The 25805-nt window shown below is 33.9% G+C and overlaps 3 protein-coding genes across 3 annotated transcripts; 2 read left to right on the top strand and 1 right to left on the bottom strand.

Annotated features, from left to right (window-relative positions):
• Positions 1-4688: 4688 nt before the first annotated feature.
• On the top strand, positions 4689-8551 carry CBG13819 (the record flags this gene model as incomplete). The annotated part of the gene is made up of 3 exons (XM_002632513.1): positions 4689-5013; positions 5514-5678; positions 8322-8551. The coding sequence occupies 3 exons, from the start codon at positions 4689-4691 to the stop codon at positions 8549-8551; spliced, it is 720 nt and encodes a 239-aa protein (XP_002632559.1).
• Positions 8552-10758: 2207 nt separating this feature from the next.
• Positions 10759-17981, bottom strand: CBG13818 (the record flags this gene model as incomplete). The annotated part of the gene is made up of 8 exons (XM_045244771.1): positions 10759-11010; positions 11635-12409; positions 12845-12939; positions 12991-13263; positions 15003-15693; positions 16330-16442; positions 17026-17824; positions 17890-17981. 8 exons carry the CDS (start codon positions 17979-17981, stop codon positions 10759-10761), a joined length of 3090 nt encoding a protein of 1029 aa, XP_045095267.1.
• A 379-nt stretch (positions 17982-18360) lies between these two features.
• CBG13817 lies at positions 18361-25295 on the top strand (the record flags this gene model as incomplete). The annotated part of the gene is made up of 13 exons (XM_045244770.1): positions 18361-18363; positions 18501-18621; positions 18668-18786; positions 19110-19222; positions 20024-20136; positions 20553-20720; positions 20796-21126; positions 22651-22971; positions 23024-23172; positions 24163-24402; positions 24503-24597; positions 24650-24911; positions 25162-25295. 13 exons carry the CDS (start codon positions 18361-18363, stop codon positions 25293-25295), a joined length of 2169 nt encoding a protein of 722 aa, XP_045095266.1.
• Between the last annotated feature and the right edge of the window lie 510 nt (positions 25296-25805).

Here is a 25805-nt window from a genome sequence, read left to right as displayed (position 1 = left end):
AAGCTGAAATTCTAAAAATTTATAATACCAATATTTTCGGATGAGCCATTATTTTTACTTTTCCAAAAAAAAAGTCTGATCTAAAAAATCTTAAAAAGATAAAAATTACTGTTTCCAGAACTTTGGAAATTGTTATTGCTATAATGTTGTTTTAATGAAATCTTCGTTTTAGTTGTTTTTTATTATCAATCAATATCAATTATTCATGTAAAATTATATTCAGATCAGGTTAAAATTTTTGTCAATGAGGAAGCCAAATCCTTGAAACAGCAAAATTTAAAAAAAAAGCTTTTTTAAAGTTTCCTTAAAATTAATTGTGCTGGCTAAGCTAGCACTTGAAAAGGCGTACGGTAGCCATAGCCACACTACACCGCCACGCAAAAATGCACTCTTTTGCTATAAACTATTACCAAGCAATAAGTCAACTAACAAAATACTACCTTCCTAGGAATTCTGAAACTATTGAAACCGAAATTTTTTTTCTAGACTAGCTCTTTCGTGAGCAAGTTATTGAAAGGGGTACGGTAGTCAGTGTACACCGTCCCGCAAAAGTGCACGTGCTATAAACTATTTTTGTTGCACGGTTATGTTCAATGAACTGACAAAATACCAGCTTTCTAGGAATTCTGAAAATTTTGAAACCGAAAATTTTTTTTCAAATTTTTTTCTAGATTAGTTCATATGTGAGCATTGATAAAAAATTCTGCCCATTATTGACTTACTAACAAAACCCCGACTTCCTAGAAAAATCTCGAACTTTTGAAACGGAAAAAAATTTTTTTTAAATATATTTTTTTCCTAGACAAGTCTGTGAGCATTGATCAAAAATTTCCATCAATTTGCAAAAAAGAAGTCACCCCATACACTACGGGGTCCACTAGGCGGGGGTCCATCTAGCATTACACTAATGCACTTTGACATTTGTGCTCCGTGAGCCAGCCAGCACCGCTCGCCACACGAAACAGTGTAATTTTTTGAGTTCTCCTAGAAAAAAGATCACCTCTTTTTCACGTGGTCAGTTTTCGGTTCTTATCAGGAAATCTAGTTTTTTTTTTGGTTATCAGAAACTTTTGGATTCTATACTAAAAAGTTTGGACATTGGACCTTAAAGGGACATACCAGATGAAAATCGGAAAACAAAAGCCAAGTGTGTGTTGATGCTTAAGTCAGTACCGCTTCATGGGTATTTATATAGGATGGAAATTGTCGAAAAAGTGGGCGGAGTCGAGACAAACCGGCTCCGCCCACTTTTTGAGAGAAGAAGAGAAAAAAGGTGATCTTTCGTTAGTTTCAATGACACACAATACGAGAGAGAAGAGAGATTTAGAGAAATAGAGAGGGGTGAAAATTGTTTTGGCGGTTTTGTGTGATTGTTTTTGAGAATCTCAAATTGAGATGATGTGAGATAAGGGATACGGGAGATGGGAGAAAAACTTGTAAGCGATAAATGAAATTCGAAATTTTTCACATTACTAAAATGTTGATGAAACGGAAATGTTGATATTATGTTTTTGAAAAAAAACTTTCAAATTCAAGATTCTCATAATAGTGAAAATTTTGAATTCTGGGTAAATTAAATATTATTGAAACATACATTTTTAATTTTAAAAAAATCAGTTTCAACGTTTTGGTTTCTTTGAGTATTTGAATTTTCAGTTTGATAGGTTGTCTGAGTGAATATCAAAAATCAATAAAAGAATATTTCTATTTTTTTCGGCTAGATTTCAAGCTGAGAATTGTATTTTATAAAATCTACAAAAACTCATACAATGTTTTAGAAATACTTTTAAAAAATCAGAAGTTGGATTTTTACATTGTTCGAACTTTTTTGAAATTATCGAAAAGTTGAAAAGTAAAACTTGTAATTTTCGATATTTCTGATTTTCATTCTGATCGAGATTTACAAATTGGGTTAGATTTGAAAACTTTTTGAAAAAGTAATTTCTGAAAAAAAAATCAGTTTCAGAGTTCCTATTTTTCGGTGAATTTTATATTTTCATATTGTCATATTTTCATGTGTTTCGAAATACTTTTTTTCAGAATAAACATATTTGAAATCTTTCGATTTTGATTTTTTTGACATGTTATTATCAAAAAAAAATTACACATTTTGGTAAACCTGAAAACTTTTTGAAAAAAGTAATTTTTTCGAAAATTTTCAGTTTCACATTTTCCAGTTTTATGGTACGTTATATATTTTTTACTTGTTTCTTCCAATTCTTTACATGTGGTTTGATAGAGTTAGTTTAAAACTTGTTTTTCTATTTTTGATTACTTTGAAACCGGATGTTTTAGAACCGGTCATGTTTCAATATGGCGTTTTTTAAAACTGTTTCAATCAGTTTTTGTTTTAAATTCCTGGTAATTGAAAACTTTTTTTGAAAAAGTAAACATTTTTCAGTTTCAGATGTTCTATTTTGTGGTTAATTTTATATTTTCACCTGATAATTATCTGGATGTCGTTCAATCGAATTACTTTCAAAAATATTTTTCAGGATAAACAACCTTGAAATCTTCAGATTTTGATTTTTAGGAGCATTTTGGGCCCAGGATTTTGAAAAAGCGATTTTCTAGAATTTTCAAGTATTTTTACCGATTTTTCCGATTCTCACATTTTTTTAAAGGTGGGGGGACATGAAAAAATAATGTTCTCAAAATTCCGTTCAAAGATGCCCCTCGAGGAGTTGAACTTGTGAGGGCGATGATTGAGGGTGCGGCGCCGCTACCGACTGAGCCACGCGGGCAAAGAGAAAGCGCACGCTCGATTGCATACATAAAGGCGAGGACGACAGCTGTACGCAGAGTGACATTAAGCGTTGTACACCGTGACGGTAGAATGCATACTCTAGCTACAAAAAAACTACGAAAAATCTCCTGTCCCCCCACCTTTAATTAACAAAAATATGCAACTATCTGTCCCTTCAGGATCGAGAAAACCAAAATATTTTGTAACCTTGAAAACTTTCGGAAAAAGTAATTTTTTTTACAGTTTCATAATTTCTAATTTATGTTAACTTTTATAGTTTCACTTGCTTTCAATTCGTTATACACGATTCAAAAATTTTCAAAAAATTGTTTTCTCATTTCAAATTTGAAAAAAAATTGAAATCTTTATTTTATAGCTTTTTTAAAAGTTTTGGTTATTTCGAGTTTTTGGTATCAAAAAAGATAATTTTTTGAATGAAAAATCTGAATTTTGGAAATGTCTGGAAAAACCAAAAACACTATTTAGAAATTCAATTTTTTAAATTGAAATCTCTGATTTCAAATATCTTTAAAACTCTAATAGAATACACCCAAACCACCAACTTTGCTCATATATCTCGGTTCCTGTGAAAGATATCAAAAAGTAGTCAACTGACAAAATGATTTTATTATGATAACAATTTCGTCATTTGATCACTTTCTGGTATCTTTCACAGATACCGAGATCTATGGGCTCAAAGTTGACTGTTAAGGTGACCTTTTTTTCAATTTTACCAACACTTTCGTTAACAACTTTCGATTTTCATCAAATTTTGCTCTCAAACTCCACTCACTTTCCCAATGACACACATTCTATCAATCAAGAAACAAAAAACCCATGAAATTTTTTTGATCTCTGTCACTTCAGCTCTCTTATCACCACATTTTGATCCCAACGCTCCCTATCTATTTTTTTGCTGCGTCTCGTATTCTGTTACACTATTCTTTCTGATTTTTTTTTCGAAGAAGAAGAAGAAGAAGAGAATCAAAAATCTCCACTAAACTTTGCCCTTTTCTTTTTTTCCATCTTCTAGAATCTTCACAGTATTCTGTTAAAGATAGATGTATTGATAAGATCCATTAAGACACACAAAAAAACGAGAAGAGAAAACAAATTTCCATTTTCTTATCAACATTTTTTTCTTTTTTTCATTCAGTTATATTCTCTCTCTCTCTCTCTCTCTCTCTCTCTCTCTCTCTCTCTCCACATACCGCCCGTGTGGTGGGCTCTAATCGGACCACCGTTTGCTCTTCTTCTTGTGCCATCAGACCGTTTATAATCTATAATCGACAACAATGCTCCCTTTTTCAGAAAATATAGAAATTTAGTCGGAGCAGAAACATAAAATCTAAAATTCAAATCCAACAAAATTATGTACACTTTGAAACGGTAAAATTAAACGAATGTGATTCTAAATTTTGGGAAAATATCGGAGAAGAAGAAGGAAATCGTAAAAATAAACAATTTAGAAACAACGTAAACCAATGAGAGGGAAATATTTTAAACAGAACAGATGGAAGGGAAATTTAGGTGGCCAGTGAGCAGAAATCGGGAATTTTGAAAAATTGAAAACCGGAGAATCTCACAAAGTTAAAGCATTGTTAGTAAAAATAGAAATTCAGATTGCGCTGAAATTACAAAAATGAAACAGTATTTTTTTTCCTGGAAAGTTGAGTCTTATTTCAAGGTAGAGAATTCCAGTAACCTGAGTTTCCATTATCATTATTCGTTGATTATTCGGAAATCACATCAGAGAATCAACATGTTCTTTTCCATTCTAAAAAACGCATCGTGGAGTGTTTTTATAAAATGCTATACAATTTACATACGCCCTTTACTCGAATATGGAACGATAGTCACTTCTCCAATCCTAAAAGATCATATTATAAAATTGGAATCGGTGCAAAAGTCATTTGTTTTCAGAATTTTCAAAAAATTCAAGATGGCATACACTTCATACTTTGAAGCACTGGAAGAATGTCAGCTAAGTTCCTTGGAGTATCGCAGACTCTATAAGGATTTGGCCTACACGTATAAAATTATTGTTTCCAAAGAAATTATCATGGAGGTTCCAATTTTTGAAATATTTAATCATGCTGGATCATTGCGACGTCACAAATACTATCTCAAATCACTCATCAAGAACTCAACAAAAATATCTTCTCAATTTCTCTCTAATAGAGTAATCAGATGTTGGAACTCTTTACCCGCCAAAGTGTTTCCGGTGAAGCCCTCGTCAGCGGCTTTCAAAAATCGACTATTGACCAGTGATCTAAAACATTTTCTTGTCTTGAATTCAACTAATTACTAACTCGGTTTTTCCTTCATCTCCCAATTACTATAAATGTATGCCCCTGCTATATCTCCTAGATTCGTAGACATTTCACGTGTTAGTGGTTTCCTCTCCTTCGTTGAAATAAATAAATTAAAGTTAAAGTCAGAGAGCAGTGTTGAGCGGAAATACAATTTAGCTTCACGGAAGACGGAAGACGGAAACGGAACAAAATTTTTTTTACGCAAGACGGAAGGAAATCCACGAAAGAGGGGAAACGGAAAATCTAAGAATTAACCTTGGAAATTTTGAATTGGACATTAAGTTAGAGTTGAATTTTCGCATCGCTTTTGCAATTATACGGATCCGCCGAAAAAATTTTAGAAAATTTGACTAAACATTCGACAAATCCTGAAATATTTTAGTCTTCCGTTTGTTGTGATTCTTCCGGAGTTTACGGAAGACGGAAGACGGAAGACTGAGCAAGTTTTTCAGGACGGAAGACGGAAGCCAGAAGACGGAACGAAAAAACCACGGAAGACGGAAAACGGAAGACGGAAGACGGAATTCCGCTCAACACTGGTAGAGAGAGAGAGAAAAATATTTCAGATTTTCAAATTTCGATTTTTTTTCTAAAGTTATTTCTTAAAAATTTTCAGTGTACGATTTCATTATAAGGTTGTAATTATGGAAAAAGAAATTTCAAAAGTTAATCAAGATTTTGAAACGGAAATTTTTAAAAATCGAAATCTGAAAATGCTTTTTAAAAATTCAATTTCTAGATTCATTCAAAACTGATTATTTGTTTACAGTTTAAAATCCAGAAAATGTCTAAATTCGGAAAATTACCCAATTGAAAAAGTTAGAAAAAGTTCAACAAAGACGAATGTATGCGATTATCGAAAACAGGAATTTCAAAAATTAATCAAATATTCGAAACAAAACTTTTTTGAACATCAAGATCTGAAAATTTTGAATTTGAGGTGTTTTTTCTGGAAAATACATTTTCAATGTAAAAAAAGAGAAAAATCTTATTTATAAAGTGATTCAAAATTGCTTATTTTACAGTGTAACATTTCAGAAATTGGTTAAATTTCAAAATTTAACATAGAAAATTTAAAATTCCAAAAATTCCAAAAAGCTTTAGGAGACCTGTGGATTCAACAAATGAAAATTATAGAAATTTCGAAGATTAATCGAGATTTTGAAACACACATTTTTTGACATTAAAAATCTGAAAAAGTGAAATTGTTTTCATGTGAAATGCAGATTTTTCTCTGAAAAATACAATGTTTTCTAGAGTTATTCAAGAAAAATTTCACAATATAAAATTGCAAAATTTGTTGAAATTTGAAAGTTAGAAAATTCAGTCTGAGGCTAGAATTACTGAAAATGAAAATTAAAAAATTTTGTCAAGATTTTGAAACATAATTTTTTTTTAATATCAAATTCTGAAAATTTTGAAGTTGGACTGTCTTTTTCGGAACATACAATTTTGATACGAAAATTATTAATTTGAAATTGTTTTTTTAATCGAAAAGTCTCAAATTTTGAAAGATTTCTATTCGAAAAAATCAAAAATCTAGAAATGTCACTGTTTCAAAAAACTTGTATAATTTGTTTTTTTCATGCTAAAGTAGAGTATCTGATTACCTAATGAGACGTAAAATCATCACCTCATCATCAACAAAAAACAACTAAAAACTGAAATTCAAAGTTTGATGACAAAAAAAAGTTGAAATGAAAAACATGGGAATTAGAGTGTCTAATACACAGAAGGAACAAGTTGGAAGGAAAATAGAAAATAGAAAATTGTAGTGAATTTTGTGTTGATGTACAAATAAGGAGTATGTTTTTGACATGTTAAAAGGAGGGGGTACACGAAAAATTGTTATTTTTTCGAAGTTTTGTTTATATAAGTTTCTCAGGGAGTTGAACTTGTGGCCCCACAAGAAATCGGTATATATCTGAAAAACTAGAAAATTTCAAAAAATTCTGTGAATCCAAAGCTTCCAATCTAGGTTTGTTTTATCCAATATTGTTTAAATGACCGGAAACCTGAAAGCCGAGCTCCAGACTTCTGAAAATAGTGAAAAAAAAGTTTCTGTATGTCCTGGTGGCCGGTACTGTATGTGAAAGTGGCGCCATACCGACGCGCTCTGTAAACAAAAATCATTGTACACCGTCACGTCAGAATGCAGACTCTTGCTCCGAAAAATATTTTTCAGATTTAATTTTTCAAAAAGTTCTGGAAATCGAAATTTGAATTTAAAAATTAAAAATTAAAAACAACTGGAAATAGTTTCAGAAACTATTTTTCTGGTAAGTGAAGTTCAGTACTCTTCAAAATGTTTTAAATGTTATTGAAAAAGAAATTATGATAAAAAAGTTTAATCAAAAATGTATTTGTTAGAAAAAAGTCCTAATTTCAAGTTTTCAGAGTTTTGCCGACAAAAAATCTATGTTTCGAAATCTCGATTAATTTGTGAATTTTTAACATTTCATCAATTGTAGGTCTGTATGCAATTTTTTTTTGCTGTAAAATATCTTGAACATACTTGTCAAATTCCGGCCCGGCCCGGTCAGCCTGGGTAGCTGATTTTTTAAAAGTTTTAAAGAAAAATTTGTCGAATTTTGTCTCAAAAAAAACTCCCTGGGATTATCCGTTCTTAAAAAAGTATCGAAACTTCGATATTTATTGAAAATTTAGCGAAAACTTCAAAAACTTTCAAAAAAAACCTTGGAATTTCGAAATTTCAAAAGCTGACCCGGCTCGGCCCGTTCAATGACAAGTATGGTATTGAATCACTATAGAAAAATAATGTATTATTCAGAAAAAAAACCGCCGCCCATCTTTATGTTTTTCAGACTCTGATGGAAAAGAAATGATGTTTCGAAATCTCGATGATTCTGGAAATTTTATTTTTCAGTCATTTCAAAAGCTTTGGATACGTCAAGCTTATTAGAATTTCCTGAATTTTCAAAGTTTCCAATTAAACCAGTTTCTGAATTTTTATTCTGTAAGAAAATGGAAATTCGAATTAAGAAAAGTTGTATTGTTTAAGAAAAAAAACCACCCAGCATTCAAATTTTCAGATTTTTACAAAAAATTGCAGTTTTGAAATTGTCAAAAAAAAATTTTCATTAAAAAAACTAATTATTTCAGAAATAGAATTCAAAATTTTTGTATCAATAATTTATTTTCCAGAAAAAAAAACACTTCAATTTTACAATTTTCAGATTTTGATGTGGAGAAATTCCTGTTCCAAAATCTCGATTAATTTTTGAAACTAAAATTTTCAGATGTTGGGTATCTGGCACCAACATCTGAAAATAGCATTTCACCTAAATATTTACCAGATTTTTTACCAAATCCTAGGGGATTTTTTTCGTCGAACAACCTAACAACCCGAAAATCTCTCTCTCTTTCTCTCTCTCTCTCTCTCTCTCTCTCTCTCTCTCTCTCTCTCTCTCCCCAAAACACAGAAAAAGTCGTAAAGCACGTGGTTGTTAGTTTCTTTCCTAATCACTGATAAGAAGTAATCTTTTCTCTGCCCTCTCTTCTTCTCCCACACTCTCTCCCTTTCTATTTCACCTTGAAACTTTTTGTGTCCGTCCGAGACTACAAAAAGTGCCTCTTCTCTCTTTCTCTTTTCGAACCGATCAAAAAGATGGGGAAAAAAGTGGCGCGACACTAAAAAAAATGGATCAACGACCACAAAGTTGTCAGTTTTTCTCGTCTGATAAATGATAAAAAAGAATGAATTAATGGCCTCAAGAAACAGAAGAAAAAGTTCTCAAATTGAATGGCGCCATTGAGTGAGAGAGAGAGAGAGTGTGGGAAATGAGGAGAGTGGTTAGAGAAAAATAGGAAGGTAGAAAAAGAGAATTCTGTGTTTGTTGTCAAAATAACGAATCAGTTTTTTGGGGGGAAGAAGAAGGAATCTTAGGTTTGGAGCAGTAAAATTTGAAATTGGAACAACTGGAACTTAAGTCTGGTTTGGAACAGAAAAGTTTTGAAAATTTTCCAAAAACACCTAATATTTGAATTCAGGGAGTTTTTATTTCCTGATTGTGAGTATCCTGGAACCTTCGAAATTGTGAATTTCGTGGAATTTAGATTTTCCAAAACTTTGCAAAAATATTGTTGGAAAAATTGGTCGAATTGAAATTCTGAAAAAGTTTGAAAACTTCGTGAAACAGTAAATTTTAGTTATGAGATTTTTGAAAAAATGTTTTTTTAATTTAGAAAATTTTTGAAATTCCGAGATTCTTGGAAAATATTAAGCTTACTTTCTAAGCATTGTTCAAATTGGAATTTTGAAAAAATATTGAAAACTCAATGAAACTGTGAATTTTAGTTTTTCCGATTTTTGAAAGAATTTTCTTGCAAACTTTCTAGACATTTCTTGGAACTTCCTGGAACCTTTAATCCCTTGAACATAGGAACAAATTGAAAGTCCGAGATTCTGCAAAATATTGGGCAACTGTCACAGTCGAAAATTGTTCAAATTGGAATTCTCAAAAATTTGAAAACTTGATAAAACAGCGAATTTTAGTTTAGGGTTTTTTTCTGGACATTTTCCCGGACTCTGTTTTTCGAAAACACATCATTACATCTTTTGACATTTCTTAACTTTCTGAAACTGAAATTTTTTTTTGGATTCGAATTTTGTGTAAAAATGAAAAATTCGTAGAAAATCAAATTGAATTTCTTTTCAGATTTTCGGCTTTTCAGGCCTGGATCACAATTTCAAAATCTGAAAATAATTTTTTCTGAATCTGAAAATCTTTTACTGGGCATAATTGCATTGAAAAATAATACAGTTATTACTTCTGCCATGAAAATGAAACTGTAATTTTTTTCTTTTTTCAGAAATTTTGATTTTTGTTTTCATTTTTTGATTTTCCGTTCAAGTCAAAAACTATTATTCTTGAAATCAGACAACCTTGATGTCTGAAACCTAGTCAGTTTTATTTTAAGATGGTGGTCACAAAAATGTACAAACAGAATCGTAAAAAAAAATACAAACAAGAATCTAGTTTTATCATCAAACCACGCATTTTTTGATTTTTTGATAATTTTTGGGGGATCAATAATCAAAAAGCCTAAATTCATTAAAAACTAAAGATCTTTCTAAATTTTAAAATCTGAAAATTGTCTGAAAGTGTGAAATTTTTAGAGATTCTAACGATATCAAAATCGATATTAAATTGATTACGCAAGATTATCTGATTTTTGCCATTTCCAACAAATATCGATTTCATGAAACTGTGATACTTTTTTTTCTTTTTTCCACTTCCCCCAAAAAGTATAACTTTCTAGACTCCAAACTAATTAACCTTGCCCAATTAACCAATTACAATTCTCTTTTCTTATCATATCAACATCACAGTTCACTTTTCTTTTTGATGAAATAGAAAAAAGAAGAATCTAAGAATCGAAATGATAAACAGTCACATTTCGTACTTATCAACTAATTTGATGTGTCTCTTTTTTATGTATCAATGACAGAAAACATGAAAAAATGTTTTTGATCGAATCGGAAGATCACAAATCGACTAAAAGCGGAAGGTGGGCAAATTGGAAAGATTTTCAAAAAAAAAATTCAAAAAAGTAGCCAATTTTTAGCTGAGCAAAATAAATGTCAATCTGAACAAAAATTATTTAAAGACAATAAAAACAATTTGAGACAGGAAGAAAAAACAATGAAAAACTTAAAAATTAATTTTTCTAATTTCAGTTCAAAATCAAAACATTTTCCGGTTTTTCAGAAATGGAAATCCTATCAAATGTTACTGAAAATTTCGTTAAAACAATGACAAGTGTGACGACGTCTTCTGAATTCCCAGGTATTCTGAAGTACCAGATTCTTTGACGAGAGTTATCTGGAGCAGTTTGCAGAAATGGTGCACCAAATGTATCGCGTAGAGAGTCTTGTTCCAATTCTTCGTATTTCAAAGAGAAGGTTTTGATGGATTGAGTGCAAATCTGAAGTTTCGGGAAGTTTATAGAGTGAAATATGGTACCATATGCTTCAGAATGGTACCGAACAGTACCATATTTACAATATTGTAAATATGACAATATTGTAAATATGATACAAAATCCGATATGATATGGTGAAGCCTGGAGATAAAATAAGAATATAAGAAAAATGAAATTTTAATGGTTCCTAATGATACCCTAAAAAACGCTGATACCATATGGTACATAAAAACAAGTGGTACCATAACTTGAGGTATTTAGGGACAAGGGACTATATGATTTGATAAAAATGGTACCATATTGCGAAAAATGATACCATATGGTACCCAAGGACAACGGAATAGTGTTGTCTGAGACAATTCAGTATAGCACAGAATATGGTTTCTTATGCGGTACCATGGGCTGCTATCGTCCTAAGTACAAGGTATTGTGCTACATTATACGCCATATTACCGTATGGTCCCAGGGTTGGTGCTACGGCATGTTACTATATGGTACAAGGGATGGTACGGAGTATTATCCAAGGGTGCAAGGGATGGTACAATATTGTACCAAATTCATAATATTGCTCCTTATGAAACAATATATCCTATGACAAATGACTTGTATTTCATTGTTTTGACTTACCCTCTTTAAAGCCAACAAATTCTCAATGGTAATCAAATTTACGAAAACCTCCAATTCCGAAAAATGCGTCAATTTATCCAGCTCCGTATTATTGATCATAAATCCCGCAATTTTCAATTCTTCCGCGGACTTCCATTGCTCCAAATCTCCAATTCTATTAATATCCATTCGATCAGTGACATCTTCTCCTTCTTTGTAATTCACATTGCTAACTTCGATAGATTTCAAAAATTTTGGATTCAAAAATGGAAGAATTTCCAGAACGTCCTCTTCTTGATTGATTACCATTTTGAAGTGCTCCACGGATATGGAAGACTTTCTTGATGTCAAAAAATCCTTGAAAAGTTTGGAAAAGTTGGAATTCTCGCTTGGCTCCTTCAAAACTATCCAGAGCGATTTTAATTTCGATTTCACCAAATTCAAAATCGTTTCCACATCCTTGAAAGCTGTGGGGACCGAATCAGCTCCTTCCAAAAACTTTGAACGCGTGTGATTGTTGATTTCGGCTCTCAATCCATATTCTAAATCTCTTCTCCTCTCCGCCTCATTTTTTAATCGAAACACTTCGCAGCCTTCTTTCTGATCTATTGGTCCATCTTTGATTTTCTCAATTGGCGCGTAAATCGCCCAAAATCCTTTTCCGGTGTATCCAAACTTCAAGGCTATTACATTCTGACAGAATTGTATATATATCTTCACTGGTTTCAAATGAAAACGATTTTTCGGGTCATCGATGAAGTTTCGAATGTCACGGGACACTTTGCGAAGGACCAAACTGAAAATAGGCCAGAATTTTAAAAAAATCAATGATTTAGAAATTTCGCTTTTCAAGGTTTTACAAAATTTAGGTCACCAATGCTTACGGCTTAGAAATGGCAAGATATTTACCTAGCGAGTTTTTGGACCAATTTAACATGGTGGCCTAACTTTAACAAGTTGAGTTTTCTGGGCCATGGAGTTGGCAAAAATTAGGCCATCATGTTAAATTACCTACAATTTTTAGTCTAGAAACTTCACTAGGTAAATATCAGGTCATTTCTAGGCCATAAACATCGGTGGCCTAGAAAACTCTTGCAAAAGTTAGGCCACCACGTTAAAGCGTCATAAAAACACACCAGGATGGGTTAGAAAACCAAACTAAAGATATCTTCGCTTCGAAAAATTCCTCGAAAAACTCTCGAAAATTTGTTTAAAAATTCAATAAACCCACATTGATTCAAAATCTCCGTACTCCAGCGTCTTCTCCATAATCCATGGAAAAGCGAATGTCCATAAAACCATTCCATCAACATCAGAAACTTTAGCCTGAAAACATTTTCCTCCATTGTCTAAAATTTTTTTAAACAATCGGCTCACCATTTTCTCTCTCGAGCTCGCGTCTCTTAGTCCGAATTTGAATTCTTTATTAGATTTGTGATAAATCGTCAAGATTTTGGTTTTTCGAGAACTTTCCGAATTTTCAGGTTCCTCTTCTTTTTTGAAAATTGGAAAAGCCCATTCTTGAGTGATAATTCCAGATTTGAAACTTGCAGTTTTTCGTCTTCCAAGACACTCGTATGGTTCAACGGGACCAGAGAAATAGTTGTAGCGGAGGGTGAGACGAGAAGGTTTGGAAGAATTTTGGAGCATCTGAAAATTCAAAAAATTCATACTTGTAAAATTCCGGGCCCGGGCCCGGGCCGGGCCTGAGGTAATTTTCAAAGCCCTGGCCCGGCCCGGAAGGCCCGGTAGCAAAAATTTTGTCATTTTGAGCCAAATTTTGAGCTTGTTTGTCTGTTTGATCAAAAAATATCAAAAAAAAACTCGTAAAAACATTTTTGATCTAAAAAAATCACATAAGGGATGGATGTGTTTTTTTAAATGTTTTTATGTGTTTTTTAAAATTTTCAAAATTTGTGGAATGACAGGCCCGCCGGCCCGACCCGTTACAAGTATAAAAAAAATTATTTTCTGGGTCTCACCACGAAATTGTTGGATTTAAAGGATTCTTTTTCAAAAAAACATTTCGATCTCTTCGAATTATATTACCGTAAACACGTCCACTTTGAGCTTATATATCTCACTTCTTTTGAAAAACATCCAAAAGTTGTCAACTAATAAAATGATCATCATAATATCAGCAATATTTTATCAGTTGACCGCTTTTTGATATCTCTTACAGGAAATGAGATACATGGGCTCAAACTTGACGGGGTGGCGTTCTATTAGAGTGCTTACGGTATTTTGTAAAAAAAAACGTTTTTTTCAACCTCTCAAAATTTTCAAATTATTTTTGAAACAGCCTAAATTATATATTTTTTTAGATTTTTCAGATCAGATTTTTTTTTATCGAAAATCGAAAAAACTGGTCTACTCCTGAAAAATGGTCAAATTGGGCAAAAATTAACTGAAAATATGTTTTGGTATATCTTATTGAGTATTAAAGAAATTTTGAGAAAATGTTAAGAAATGATTTTTTAACAACATGGTTCTTTTTCATGCCCCCCCCCCCATATATAAAGTTGGAAGGAAAGTAACTGTCGTTTTTTTAATTCGTGAATAACACAAAAACAAGAATTACTCAAGATTGACAGTATGCACCGTCGTGGTCCACGACATGCTGACAACATTCAGGTAACTTGTGGATACAATTTCTCCAATGCCAGTTGGCCGCGAATCAAAGTATTTCTTAAGATCCGTTTTTATCTCATCGACAGTGTAAAATAATTTTTCCTCCAGACGACGTTGAATATCTCCGAATAACTAATTATGAAATTGTCAAGTCTGGAGTTTTAGGGACAATTTTTAGCTGGACAATTTTAGCTGGACAATTTTTCTTTACGCCCCCTCAAACTCCTGAAGTGGCCCTTTCATTATTGCCTATTAGGAGATATGCAACGTCATCTGGAGAGAAGTAGTTCAACACTGTAGATGAGATAAAATCTGTACTGAAAAACTACTTTTGGTCGTGGCCAGCTGGCTTTTGGAGGGATGGTATATCAACAAGCTGCCTTAATGTTGTCAGCATGCTGTGGGCCACGACCTTGCATACTGTCAATCTTGGATAATTCCTGCTTTCGTGTTATTCACGAATTGAAAAATGGACTGTTACTTTCCTTCCAACCTAATAGGTTAAAGGAGGCGAGACAGCAAAAATTTCGGGGGCAGTTCGGGGGACGAAATCGTGCCGCGCTTATGTAAACCATCGGTCGTCAGGCGCCTTCGCGCTCCCGTAGTTCAGCCGGTAGCAGCGCTGTACCCCTGAGCTGCCTGTCATGAGTTCAACCCCTCATGGGGGTTCTCTATGCAAAATATCAGGAAAACTTTTTTTTTGGTGTCTGGCCTCCTTTAACTCCACCTTTGAAATTGTTAAATTTAGAATTTCCGACCTCTTTCAAATTCAGCACATCTCTCGAACCAATATCTTCAACCGTAACAACTGCGAATTCAAAATGCATCAAATCTTCCATTGCCACATTCAAAATGTAGTTTTCTGTGTAAAACATCTTCAATTTTCTCCACTGGTCCGATTTCACAATTCTATTAGTTTCAAAGGGAATAGCATTCTTGTGAAGTCTCTCCAATGTCAAAACATTCAAGTCGAAAAACGGGAGAAAAGATAAAAGTTGATGTTGACTATTTGGATTCATATGAAAGCTATTGATTTTCAAAAATCGATTTCTGGACTTTAGAATGCTCTCGAATTTCTCCAAAAAGCTTCTTGAAACCACTTCTTGGCTCTCATTCCAATTATTTGTATCAGTTGACTCATAATGTAGAAATACTCCGAAATGAAGAAAATTTTGAATTTGAAGACTCAAAATTTCCTCCAAGTCCTTGCACAATGCAGATACAAAATCCAAAGTGTCCATAAGTTTTCGTTCCTTTGTATTTTTTGAATAAATTTCGCATCCTAGACCTTTATCATTGTAAAAATAGGACATATATGTGTAGTCGTCGAAAAACTTGAATGTCAGATTTGCATTTGTTTTGTTGAGCGACAAGTGGATTTTGTGAAGATGGTTTTTGAAAGTTTCCCGGAGATTCATAGAGAAAAGTGTGAGATTTTGAAGATTGGAACTGAAATGGAAGTATTAAGGAGTTGAGCACACCGTAATTCCGCTAATAGAATTTCACCCAAATCGTCAAATTTGAGCTCAATTATCTCAATTCCTGGGGAAGAAATTTGAAAAATTTAGCTGATAAATTATTTACCATAATATCAAAAATATTTTATCAGTTGACAATAATTTGATATCTTTCACAAGAAACGAGATAGTTGAGCTCAAAGTTTACGGTTTTGGTGTGAGTCTATGAAATACGATAGTTGGTTTTTTTTCTAGAATTTTTTTTGACTTTTAAATTTAATTCTAATTGTTTAATTAATTTTTTTACAGAAAATACCCAAAATTCCCTATTTTTATTTTCCCCATGAATTATATATTGGAAAAATTGAAATCCAAAAGTTTCTGGATTTTTCGGTTTCAGCAAATGATTTGGGTTTCAATTTCATTTTTAGAGACCAAAGTTTCAATTTTAAAAAAATCAACTCACGCGAAATGCCTCTCGACTCGTTTAGAAAATTCCAGAGCATTTGGAAACTTTTCAAGAATTTCTGAAGATTCCAATCTTTTGAAATTAATCGATTTTTTACTTGAATCCAAAGAAATCTTCAGGAATTGTTGACTATTTGGAATCTCGAAAAACCACGAGCACGAATTCTGATTTTCATGATCCAGAGGTTCTCGGAAAAGCCGGCGCAGCATATTTGAATCAAAATAAAGCAATTCAAAACAGACATTTTTAGGATTTGCGGTAGTTTGGAAGGCCTGAAAATGAAAAAAAGAGTATTTTCAGTGTCCACCATAAAAAGTCCTCTTAACCATACTTGTAATCCGGGCTTTCGCCGGGCCTTGGCGGGCCCTGCCATAACTTCTTTCAGAATCAATATTTTCGATCCAACTAAATCAGATATGACAGGGCTCCACGAGTACTACAAAGGTATTATTTGGAATACTGTATCTTCTCTATGAACAAAGTTACTGATCATAAAGTGACTTTTCTCGCAAGGCCCGGCAGGCCCAGGCCGGGCCTGCTTTTTTTGTTCCTTTTGCTCAGTAACTCTGTTCATAGACAAGATACAGTATTCCCAATGATACCGTTTTGTAGTACTCGTGGAGCTCTATCATATCTGATTGAGTTGGTTCGAAAACATCAATTCTGAAAGGAGTTATGGCAGGGCCCGCGAAGGCCCGGCAAAGGCCCGGAGGTGGGGGAAGTATGCTCTTAACTTTGACCAATCTTATCTCACTTTCTGTGAAAAATATCAAAAAATATTAACTCGTACAAGTGAGACAGGTTAGGTCGTAGTCGAAAACCCTTTTTATCTTTGATGCCATATTTCAAGCTCACATTTTTCAAAATTTCGATCTCTGATAAAGTGACTAGCTCCATTCTCACATGGACTCTCTCAAAATGCAATAAATCTTTCACAAATCCGTCATAAATTGATTCATCTCCACAATTGATTTCCCTCAATTTCTTCCATTGCGGTGTTCGTTGAATCAAATATTTCCCAATTTTCGAATAATCGGGAAGGAACTTTTTGAATATTTCCAACTTTTCAATAGAATCCAAGTCGAAGCATTCAAGAATCATTGAAATGTGTCGGTCTTCTAGGAAATTGCAACAGAAGTTTTGGATTTTTAAATGGACTCTTTGTCGAAATTGAAAGCAATGTCGAAATTGAACGAAAATAGGATAAGAGAATTTCTTCAAGGACAAATCGGTTGGAAAATTGATTTTGAAATTGGAAATTTTAGAGCTTTGAAAACATAGAACATAATAGTAGTCGAAGAGAAACGCTTGAAGAAAATTCGTCTTTAGAAATTTTTCCTTGTTTTTAGAATTCAAATTTTTAACGAAACATCCTTTCCCTTGAAATTTCTTTTCCAGTCGTTCTCTTTTTTCTTTTCGATGTTCTTTTTTCCAAAATTTTCCCAAACTCCTTTTCCATTTTCTTGGCGGTTGTCTATAATAGCATCTTCTTTCTCTATACTGAATTCTTAGAATCTCAGAATCTTCAGAATATTTCAACGCCAAAATAATGGACCCGATTTCAACCGAAATTTCGACAGATTCAAGTTTTATATCCGGCTTTTGGAATCCAATAGTGTTTCGGAATCCTTTAGAAACTTTCAGAAGAGTCATGCTGAAATTTGTCTTGATAGTTATATTAGCATAAATCATTTTATCAGAATAGAAAAAAAAACTCACATAGACTTATAATCTGAATGTTCCAAAATTTTTCCAACCACATTTTCCGGAAATATGTATCCGCCACCAATTGGAGTAAGAATTTCTTCCATGCTGAATAGAAAATCGATTGAATAAAAAAATTCAAATAGTGTTTGTATTGATGTGCACACAAAACTATTTATTTTTATGATCAACTGATAAGAACACTCGGAAGAGAAGAATTGTCGAAAAGAAGGAAAACGTTTTTGGAGCTATTCAAACTTCTTAAAAAAGAAAGACTGGAATTTCAAACCACATACAATGTGCGTTAAAAGAATCAAAAATCATGATTTGAAACGAAATAACCAATGAGTCAACTTTATTATGTTTTCTCGTGTTGTCTCTAGGCTTCACCATATTATATAGTACTATTCGGTCCCATGATTCGATGTTATACCATATCGGGCGTGACAAGGGAATATGATTCTTTACGGTGCCATAATTTACCATATGGTACTTCGCGGTATCATTCTGATTGTTCCATATTCCTCTCTAAAGATGGGAAAATGTATTCAGTTTGAACTGAAACGAGTAATTCCGGTTTTCTGATTTTTTATCTCTCTACTTTATTTTCCTATTAGAGATAACAGTTTTTTTCCTATCATTCACTTTTATTTGTTTCCTCTCAAACTTTACACAAATCAATGATACATTTCTCTTTTCTTCTTGTATTTCTATCGATTGGCTCACTATTTTCTCAAAAAATCACTGGTAAAAGTTTGATTTTTTGTGAAAATTTTTGTTAAAATCCTTTCAGATTGCCCCACTTCTGCTTTTGATCCTCCAAATGATTTGAACCAAACAATATGGTACCCAAGCGATTTTTCATATTCCGACCCGCCATTTTTTTCAGATTACTATTCGTGTCTTTATAAAGTGAGGATTTTTTCCAGTTTCAAATGTTTAAAGGGGGGGGGGGCAGGAGATTTCTCGTAGGATTTTCGTAGTCAGGGTATGCATTCTACAGTAACGGTGTAAAACGCTTAATGTCACTCTGCGTACAGCTGTCGTCCTCACCCTTATGTTTACCATCGGGCGCCCGCTTCTCCTTTGCTCGTGTGGCTCAGTCGGTAACGGTGCCGCACCTTCAATACTCACCCCCACAAGTTCAACTCCTCGAGGGGCATATTGAAACGGAATATAAAACATTATTTTTTTCATGTCCACCCCACCTTTAAGAATATGGAACAAAATTTCAGATAAATGTGCCAAAAGGATATCATGCGGAAGTTCGATTAACCTTCAATCAGCAGATGCCTCCAATCATTCCAGCTCCAGTACAAGTTATCGATTCACAATCATTTGAAGAGAAGTAAGTTATTCTTTCAGTAGTAAAAAACAAAATCGTTGAAAAATTACGAATTTCTGGAATTTCGAAAAAACCAATTTTCAGAATTTCGAAAATTTCGGAAAACTCCTTTTTCGAAATTCCGAAAAAGTAAAATCTTGGAATTTTTGAAAATTCTGACTTTCAGAATTTGAAAAAGTAAAAAACGTTTTGGAGAATCCCGATTTTGGATTTTATTGGAACATTCAATTCAGAATTTCGGAAAATTCAAATTATCGGAATGTTCAAATTTCTCAAACCTCAAATTTTTTGCAGTTTCGGAAAATGTTTATTTACCAGAATTTTGAAAAATTACGATTTCTTATTCACTAGAAATTCGATATTTCGAAATTTCGGAAACTTCGGAATTTCGGAATTTTTTTTTTTCAGGAAATCCCAAATTTTAGATTTTTGGGAATAAGGCTTCCATTCGGTCGGAAATTTAGCCGACCGACCGACCACTGACCCCGCCGACCGACAGCCGACCGAACTGACCGATCGGTCGGCGCGCCGACCGTTTTCGTGCATTTGCGCGTCAAAGTGTTTGCATACGCTGCATTGTATTTTACGACAAACTACTAAAAGCCTCGTTTGTCGTAAAATAAAGTGCTTCGTACGCAAAAATTCGTGTTTTTATGCGCAAAGGCCCGAAATCGGTCGGCTGTCGGTCAGCTGTCGGTCGTTGGTCGGTCGGCGGTCGGCGATTTTCGATCGACCAAATTGGAAGCCTTATTTGGGAATTCCGGCAAACTCCAATTTTTCTGAATTTCGAAACTTAAATTTCAGACTCTTCAGTGCGACAGATGTTCCATATTTTTTCGTCTCTAATGCAGGATTCATAAAATTGGATACCAGAGAACTCGGTATCAAATTTGGATTTCGAATTCGTTGGTATAAGTGTAAGTGAAAGTTTTTGAAAAATTCAAAAAACAATTTTTAAAAACTAAAATCCGAATTTACCATTTGCTTAAAAAAAATTCATTTTGAAACCTCAAAATTTTTTTAATTCCTTTTGTCCGACTGGAGGTTGTTCTGAAAATCCATGAAAAATACCGTAAACACTCTAATAGAACGCCACCCCTAATCTTCAACTTTGAGCCCATATGTCGGTTCCTGTCAAAGATATGAAAACATTGGCAACTGATAAACTGTTTTTGTCAATTGACCATTTTTTGAAATCTTTTACAGGAACCGAGATATATGTGCTCAAAGTGAAGATTTTTGAAGCCGAAGGCGCACCAGCCTGCTGTTTGTAGCGCCGGAGGCGCGGAGGCGCGGCGAACAGGCAGGTTAACAAAAATATTCTAAATTTCAGTTCCCTCTACATTCAGCCCTATCCTTCTATCTACTCATAGCTCTGATACCCAACCGCTTATTGTATCATCAAGCTCCATAATCCCTTATCAAGTTTCTGCGGACACTAACGTCTCCCTAGTAGTTAGTAATCCAAAAAACTCTCAAGGATACGAGGATCTTCTGAAAAGTTTGATCATTTTCGACGGCCCCGACTGGAATTCGAGAGTCCTGGGGAGCGCCTATCAGATTTAGAAGTTCAAAGAACAAAAGGTTTCTTCCGGCAAATTGATGACTGTTGCTGCTCTGGAGCCGTTCTATGATACTGGCTCAATGTTGTTGTTTCAAGATTTCGAAAATACGAAAGATTTCAACGAGTACCAATGTCTCATTTGCTATCCAGAAGACGTCTGCGACAGTGTTGTTATAAATTGCATGAATACGGAATCAGCAGCCTTATCAACAATCACTATGTCTTCTCAGCCAGCTGAGTACTTGAAAGAAATTTGGTTGGGTGATTACGGAGTTTTGGATGTGTATATGGGACGATTGACTCGCGAGAAGAGCAACTTGATAACGTCTTATCAGTCGTACGGGTAAGTGTAAAAAATTTTTATGTGATTTAAAGGTGGTATCCGGTAAAAATTTTTATATTGCATCAAAGTGTGCAGAAATCTGTGTAGATTGACATAAAAATAAAGAAAAAATTCAAAAAAAATTCCTTCATCGAGAAAAACGCATCGAAAAATACGCTGAAAGCCCTTAGGGACGAGCTTTTTTTCTAGGCCGCCCCGTGAGTAAAAGCGCGCGAATTCAAACTTTTAAAAATTTTCCGCTCTTTCTCACTGTTTTTTTCAAATTTTCCGATGTATCTGGAAGAAAAATTGACAAAAACCTAGAAAAATCTCGAAAAAGCCGAAAAAAAAGAGAAAGAGCGGAAAATTTTTAAAAGTTTGAATTCGCGCGCTTTTACTCACGGGGCGGCCTAGAAAAAAAGCTCGTCCCTAAGGGCTTTCAGCGTATTTTTCGATGCGTTTTTCTCGATGAAGGAATTTTTTTTGAATTTTTTCTTTATTTTTATGTCAATCTACACAGATTTCTGCACACTTTGATGCAATATAAAAATTTCACCGGATACCACCTTTAAAACTGAATATGCACTTTGAAATGAAAATTATGAGTCAACATTTCAGGTTACCAAATTGTAATACTATTTCAAAGTTTCTATTAAACCAGTCTGTTTGCCGCGCCTCCGGCGCTTCAAGCTGGTGCGCCTTCGGCGCAATTTAACCTATTTATTTCACTGTTCGTCGCTTCGCTCCTCACTCTTTTTAAAACGTTTCGATCTTTTCGAAATGTGCGGATAGGTCGACAGAGAAATAAAGAGACGCAACTCCATTTATTTATTATACGAATGATGATGATAAGAATGATAAGAAATTTTTTAAAAACGTATTTTGGCATTTTCTGGAGCCTGGAGCTCGGCTGTTAAGTTTCTGATCACTGTGAAAACTTTGGAGGATGTAAACCAGACCTGAATTTTTCAAATTCCTGCTGCGTCGCGGTCGTGCGTCGCGTGTTTTAGCTGGAAATTGAAATTAAAGGAATTGGGTCGTGTTTAGGCTCATTTCAAATCTAAAGACTTAAAAAATTGAGAAATTAAGTTTTTGGATCAACTGGGCCATTTTGAAGCGTGTTACAGTTAAAAAATGTGAACTTTGAATAATTCCCGAAGCGACGAACAGTGAGTTAAGTTGCGCCGAAGGCGCACCAGCCAGCTATTTGAAGGTACGGCGAACAGACTGGTAATTTTAAATATATTTAAAGCCATTTTCATGAATTTCGTGAAAATTCACTTTTCTGACTGTTTTCGATATTTCAACGGGCCCCAAGGGGGCCTAAAAGGGTATTTAAAAAAACTAAGAATTTTCAAAAATTGTTGTGAATTCAAAGTTTCCATTCTAGATCTGTTTTACACTCTCCAAGATTTTCAAAGTGATCGGACCCTTCGTAGCCGAGCTCCAGATTCCTGAAAATGACCGAAAATGAACTAAAAAAAGTTCTTGTACATCTTATTGACCGTAACTGCAAATTCTTTCAAAATTAGGTCTAATTTTCAGAAAGATTAACACGTCTTCCTATTTGCCACAGAAATTCCAGGGAACTGTCCGCACCTATCATCTACATGGTCATTCTGCAAATCTTCACTTCACCCTATCACCTGAACTTTTCACTAATAACGTTCCAGTCGGCAGACATGGATTTTTTAGTTCCAAATTTTACAAAAGCGGAACACCTCAGAAAAATCAAGACAGTTTTGATTATATACGGACAACTGATACCGTAATCTTCAATTTTGAAATCACAGACGCCGACCTTGCCTGGGGATCAACGCTTAATATTTGGATTCGCGATAAAAGTGTAGTGACTTACAATAAAACGTAACGCAATTTGAGAAAAAATAACCTTCTGGAAATTTTCCGAAAATTTCAGATTCACATCTTCAAGTCCACCGAATCTTTTGGCACCGATTATGGCAACTGGGAATTATATGGAGGTCTCTTATAAAACGAATTACGGACAATTGACGAATGGATATTTCATGAAGTTTGAGACTCTAGACAGCTCTGGATTCCGAAACTGTTTGGTGTTGATTTTCGTTTTGCCTGTTATTTTGAACTTTTTGCGTTTTTGAGATTTCAATAAAATCAATTTTTTGATCTATTGAACTTTTTTTTTGGAGCATACTTGCAATATAAGGATTATCCTGGGAGGATTATTTACGTATGCCGTATTTTTGGTTTTTTAAAGTTGATATGTCCACCACATCTGTTTTACAAAAAATCACTCTCAAAACGAGTAATCTATATGTCACAAACAGTAATCCGATTGGGTTCAAACATGCATAAATATGGTTCAAAACTTCTGTTGTTCATGAGTTCACAAATTATGAGTCTTGTTCTAAAATTCATTTTTCTGTTTTTAATTACCCATCTTTCAAAAATTGATTGTTGGGAAATTAGGTCTTGTGGTAGATTGTTTACTGTAAAACCTGTATTAGAAGGGCTCTTTAATAGGAAGGTCCCTCTAATAGAATAGCCCTCCAAAAGAAACGGAACAATACATACTTGTGGAAAAGATGGCCGGCCCGCGGGCCGGGCCATGGCCGGGCTGAGATTTTTCTGAAAGCGGGCCGGGCCGGCCCGCTTTTTGAAAATTTTGAAATTTTAGAGCAAATCATCATTTTTCAAGATGGTTTTCTTCTTAGTGAATGAAAATCCACACTAGAGGCCGATACTGTCGACAAAAACTGTTTTGAAGTCGTAATTAGAAAAAAAGTTTCATCCTTGGCTTAATGAAGTTTGATTTTTTTGCTAAAAATTCAATTAAATTGACTTTTTCGGATGGTTGTATGCATTTGGATTAATATTTGTGCCATTATAAATATTTTGGCACATTCGAAAAATAAAATTTTTGAAAAGTTGTCCTAGGCGGGCCGAGCGGGCCGGCCATCCACATGTATGGAACAACAGAAGCGCCCCCTGTAATAGAAGGGCACTCCGGAGGGACGGCCCTTCTAATATAGGTTTTACGGTGTTTTAGAATTTCAAATCCCAAAAAAAATATTCCAGACACCAACCCATCTTGCGAATTCAATCAAACCTTTTTGATCCAAATCACAGCTCAGAAATTCCCAAAAATTTGTTCTACAGTCTGTGGCCATTTCATTATAAATGAGAATACTGATTTAAACGTTGAGCAATTAACCGAATTATTCAAAAACATGAGAATTCTGGTTGGCGGGTTGCGCATCAGTAACACGAAATTCGAGAATTTGAGATTTTTAGCAGGTTTGAGACGTTTTGTGGGAGGTAAGATTAGTCTGAAACTTTGGAAAAAAAACTCTGAAATGTTCAGACCCTCGGAGTTTTCTCTGAGATTTTGACATCACAAATAATCCAAAATTGATAGAATTGGGATTATTGAATTTGACCACAATTAAAAGTCCTGTTGTCAATATTGATTCCAATGGAAAACTGGAAAAATTGAATTTGCCGAAACTGGAGGTGGATTTTCCAAAAATTCAAAAAATTCTGAAAATTCTGAAAAAATTTTCAGGTGGTCAAATGTTTGGGAAACATCTGCTCTATTATTGTGAATTTGAATTATCCCGAACACCCCAAATTTTGCATAACAATTCAAGACTTGAATGCTTTCACAAGAAAGAGGAACCAAGTATACTTGAACATGAATTCCAACATTTGCATCCCAAAAAACGAACCAAAAGTGTGTACAGTACCTACAGTAGGATGTGAGCGACTTATTGGAAATTTGAATATCACAAAAGGATTCGATGTTCGAAAAGTGGAATCCTTGAAACGTTTGTATGGGACTCTGAACATAACCAAACCGATTTCACCGATTTTCGATTTTTGGGAAATTTAACGCAAATTGTGCGTTTGGGTAAGCTTCGGGGCATCAGAAGGATATTTTTTCAAAGTGGACATTTTCAAGGTATGACGTTGCACTGTGGGTCGTAGGGAACAAAAAATTGACGAATATGAAATTTCCAAAATTAAGGGTACTGTAAAGGCTTTGGTTTCCAGTTTCAAGAATCTAAATTTTTCCAGAGAATCGACATCAAATAGTTAAAATTCTCATATATTGCCAATACCTCCAAAGCATCGTATACCGATTTAAAATCTTGCTATGCACTCAGAAGAGCGGCTTTTCTCGAGGGTGGTTTTTGGCCATTATTTGGTGATAAGGGTTGCGGTGAGTTTACATTTCATTACTCTACTTTCATTTACATTAAAACCCTTACACTGTAATATAATGACCCTTCTAGCTTTTAGCCAATTTTTCTCGATTCCTTTAAATGATACCAGAAATCAGTTAACTGATAAATTGTTCATCATAATATCAGAAGTATTTTGTCAGTTGACACATTTTTGATATCTTTCACAGAAATCGAGATAATTGAGCTCAAACTTTACAATAATTGATCATAACTTTTTGAAAATTTCAGAACAGATGGAATCCCCTGCAACACCCATGTGCTTTTCTGATAGAGGCATCTGGGAGCCTTGTTCTCGTTCACCTATAACTCTGTGATTTTAAAATATTTTTTTGCATTTTCTCGAATTTTTAATATTGATTCTTTCTTGATAAAAATTCAAGAACTTGTTACTGCAAAATGGAAATATCGAATTGCATATTTTTTTATAGTCCCAAATATTGCCTAAAACTTTTTGATCTACAGGAAACGCAGGAA

Source organism: Caenorhabditis briggsae (assembly GCF_000004555.2).
Source record: "Caenorhabditis briggsae complete genome, chrIV, whole genome shotgun sequence".
In the NCBI taxonomy this organism is placed as follows: Eukaryota; Metazoa; Nematoda; class Chromadorea; order Rhabditida; family Rhabditidae; genus Caenorhabditis; species Caenorhabditis briggsae.
Note: the sequence above shows the minus strand (reverse complement) of the source record. Positions and strands in the feature narration are given on the sequence as shown.